Below are 2,806 nucleotides of genomic sequence, written 5' to 3' on the forward strand. Positions count from 1 at the left end.
GGTTAAGTGTTACCAAAGAACAGGTAAATTTATGGATGGAGTTGCTTTTGAGCAGTGAAAATGAACTCTTGGAAAGACTTGTTGGTTTCAGTTTTTCTACTATTTTGAGTCTGTTGTCCAATTCATCAGTGGATTCTTTTGAAGTTGGTTGTGGGAGTCTAGATGGATTGAGACAAATGGAGCAGTGGGTATCACACAATGAGAAAAATGTAAAGGATCAGACCAAGTTTCTTGCAGCAAAAGTTGGAAAAGTTGAGAAAAGGTAATTTCTTATAGGTTCTCATACTGCAGGTACACTGCTTATTTTGAGATGTTTGCCAATTTTTGTTCCAGTGCTTCTCCTTTCAGATAACTTTTATATCTTATTGAATCATGATGGTTATGTACTGAAATTGAGCACTGGATATCTTGCGTTATGTGACTTCTATTCTCTGTTATGCTGGATAAACTTTAGTAGCCAAGTCAATGCATGAAATAAGTTTATATATAGCACAAGTGATCTTCTCACTTCTACAATTGGTCCATTCCAAATATAGGCTATTATGTTAGCTTCACCATCTCTGTATCAGAGTCCAAAACTCTCTTTTCACACCAGCCAGCATCTTTATAAGATATGGTTTGGTTTATAGTCTAAGTTTGTGCTCTAGAAAATTTCATCATTTGATTTGATTAAAAGATTTGCTTTTCTGCTTTTTTGGCAGGAGATTACAGGGCATTATTGGATATGAAATGGATGAGCAATGTAATTTCTGTTCAGCTGTTGTCCCATTTGAATCAACAGAATATGCAATTTGCTCTGGAGTAGACAGTGGTAATGGAGTTAGGCAGAGACATAAGCTAGAAAGATGTGCGATTACTATGCGGATTCTCCCCACCAAACCTTCCTGGTATTGTATGTGTTGTCAAAGATGGGCAACGAGGTTGGCGCCTAGGATTTTATTCACAATGTCTGAATATCCTTCTGATTTTAAATCTTTTCTGGAGTCGCCTTCTTGCAAGGACTCCTTACTACCATGTTGTCTCTTTTGTGGGATACTTCTACAAAGATCACAGCCAGAACATTCTCTGTCACCATCTCCAGTATAAACAGAGTCTTCCTACAAAATATGTATAGCAGATGAACAGTTTCCTTCTCAAAGTTTGTTGAGTCATGGAAAAAGGAAGCCCAACTATCTATCTGCTGCATGGCCCAGTAGGAACATATTTCCAGTTTCCAGTTGTTTTGAGATGTTCACTGGGATATGGAATACTCCTAAGATCAGCTTTCATGTATCAGCGGCTCAAGGTACAGCTCCATCTTCATTGGGAAAACTGTCTCTCTATGTTGGCTTAGGCATTGAACTGTAAATGGAGTTCGGTATGTGGATAAGATTTTCAACTCTTTAACTGCTGTGCAGGATATGCAAGTTTTGGCACATAATTTGTTTTATCACCACCTTTCATTCTATTTCTACCTGCTGTTGTAGGATATGCAAGTTTTTGAATTCACATTTGTATTTGATAATATTTTCAGATTCAACTTCATTACTACCCATGGTAGGATATGAAGCCACTGTCGGGATGACCTTTTCAGATTCAACTTCATTACTACCCATGGTAGGATATGAAGCCACTGTCGGGATGACCTAATCTTTCCGTTATTTGTTATGCAGTAATGCTGCTGAAAAGTGGATATTTAAACAGGGAAGCGGAGCACAGTGGGCATTGGTTGCAGCCAGGTATTTCAAGACTTGTATGTAATAAAATAAATTTTAAAGAAAGAAACTAGGCAACAAGGTTGGGAGGATCAGTTGTTTTTCATGAAAGTCGTGCTATATGGTTACATTCCTGTTAGACAACTGGTTTCTTCTGCTGCCTCATATGTTAGGTTGGTTAAAGTTGGTTCTGAGTATTTTGTGGTTTGACTAACAGCATGGATTTTGCTGTCCAACAAATGGCGGACTCACTGGAGCAACGGGTAAGTAATACTGTAATAAATTAAGCCGATAAGGCAGTTGAGTTGGCGACTTCCTCCAGGCAGATGGTTGGTTCCAACTTATTAGGCCTCTTTTATTTTATTGATGTTTTAGGAAAATAGCGGTTGGTAGATTTTTATTTATCTTTTTGAAGGAATTTGATCTCTAAAGTTGAGTTTTCACAGGACTGGAGAGAGGAGAGGAGAGGACATGCCCCTCAGCCTCATGTCATATTCATGTAGGCCTGCCTGTGCAGATCATTTGAAAATGAATTACGTACCTCCCAAGTTAGACTCATGATCTTAATTATGCTAATTAAACTGCGGCTTTTGGGTATACAAATGAATAATTATTGGAAGCAAAAGCAGCTTTTCTAATAAGCCAAGCAGCCCCCATTGTATTGGTGCCTCCCCCCACTAATCATTGTTATTATCCATTAATTGATTTTTAATGAGTTGATTTCCCATTTGACTCGTTGTAAAGCTATTAGAATCTTGACTGGGAAGATGACGCTACTACCATTGCTCATAATTTAATTTTCTTCATTGCTCGATACTCAAATATTTTATGTTTTTTTTTAAAAAAATACAGCTCCATTTTGGCAAAGTTTCAGCGCTTATTATGCAAAACAAAGAAAAATATGAGATGGCACTTTTTCGTACGAAACCCTAAATTAAAATAGATTGATGTATGCACGCATGATTTGTACGATTTCTGTCCCTTTCATCAGTTATCTTTTTTCTTTGTAGAAAAGGAATTATTTTGGTTGAGGAAAAATTACCATCAGCCGCGTAAAAACCAATGGTCTTTCACGGTCCAGATTAAAAGTTGTGACAGGCCAGTGGGTCCAC

The 2,806-nt window shown here is 37.6% G+C and overlaps 1 protein-coding gene across 1 annotated transcript in view; it reads left to right on the top strand.

Annotated features, from left to right (window-relative positions):
* Nucleotides 1-2,516, top strand: part of LOC105160281 — a gene marked incomplete in the record, with an annotated part of 8,126 nt that extends 5,610 nt beyond the window's left edge. The window contains 5 exon segments of the mRNA XM_011077596.2: nucleotides 1-262; nucleotides 702-1,285; nucleotides 1,653-1,718; nucleotides 1,912-1,957; nucleotides 2,141-2,516. Of these exon segments, the coding sequence (XP_011075898.1) occupies nucleotides 1-262; nucleotides 702-1,086 (647 nt within the window).

This window comes from Sesamum indicum, linkage group LG4, assembly GCF_000512975.1.
Source record: "Sesamum indicum cultivar Zhongzhi No. 13 linkage group LG4, S_indicum_v1.0, whole genome shotgun sequence".
Taxonomy (NCBI): Eukaryota; Viridiplantae; Streptophyta; class Magnoliopsida; order Lamiales; family Pedaliaceae; genus Sesamum; species Sesamum indicum.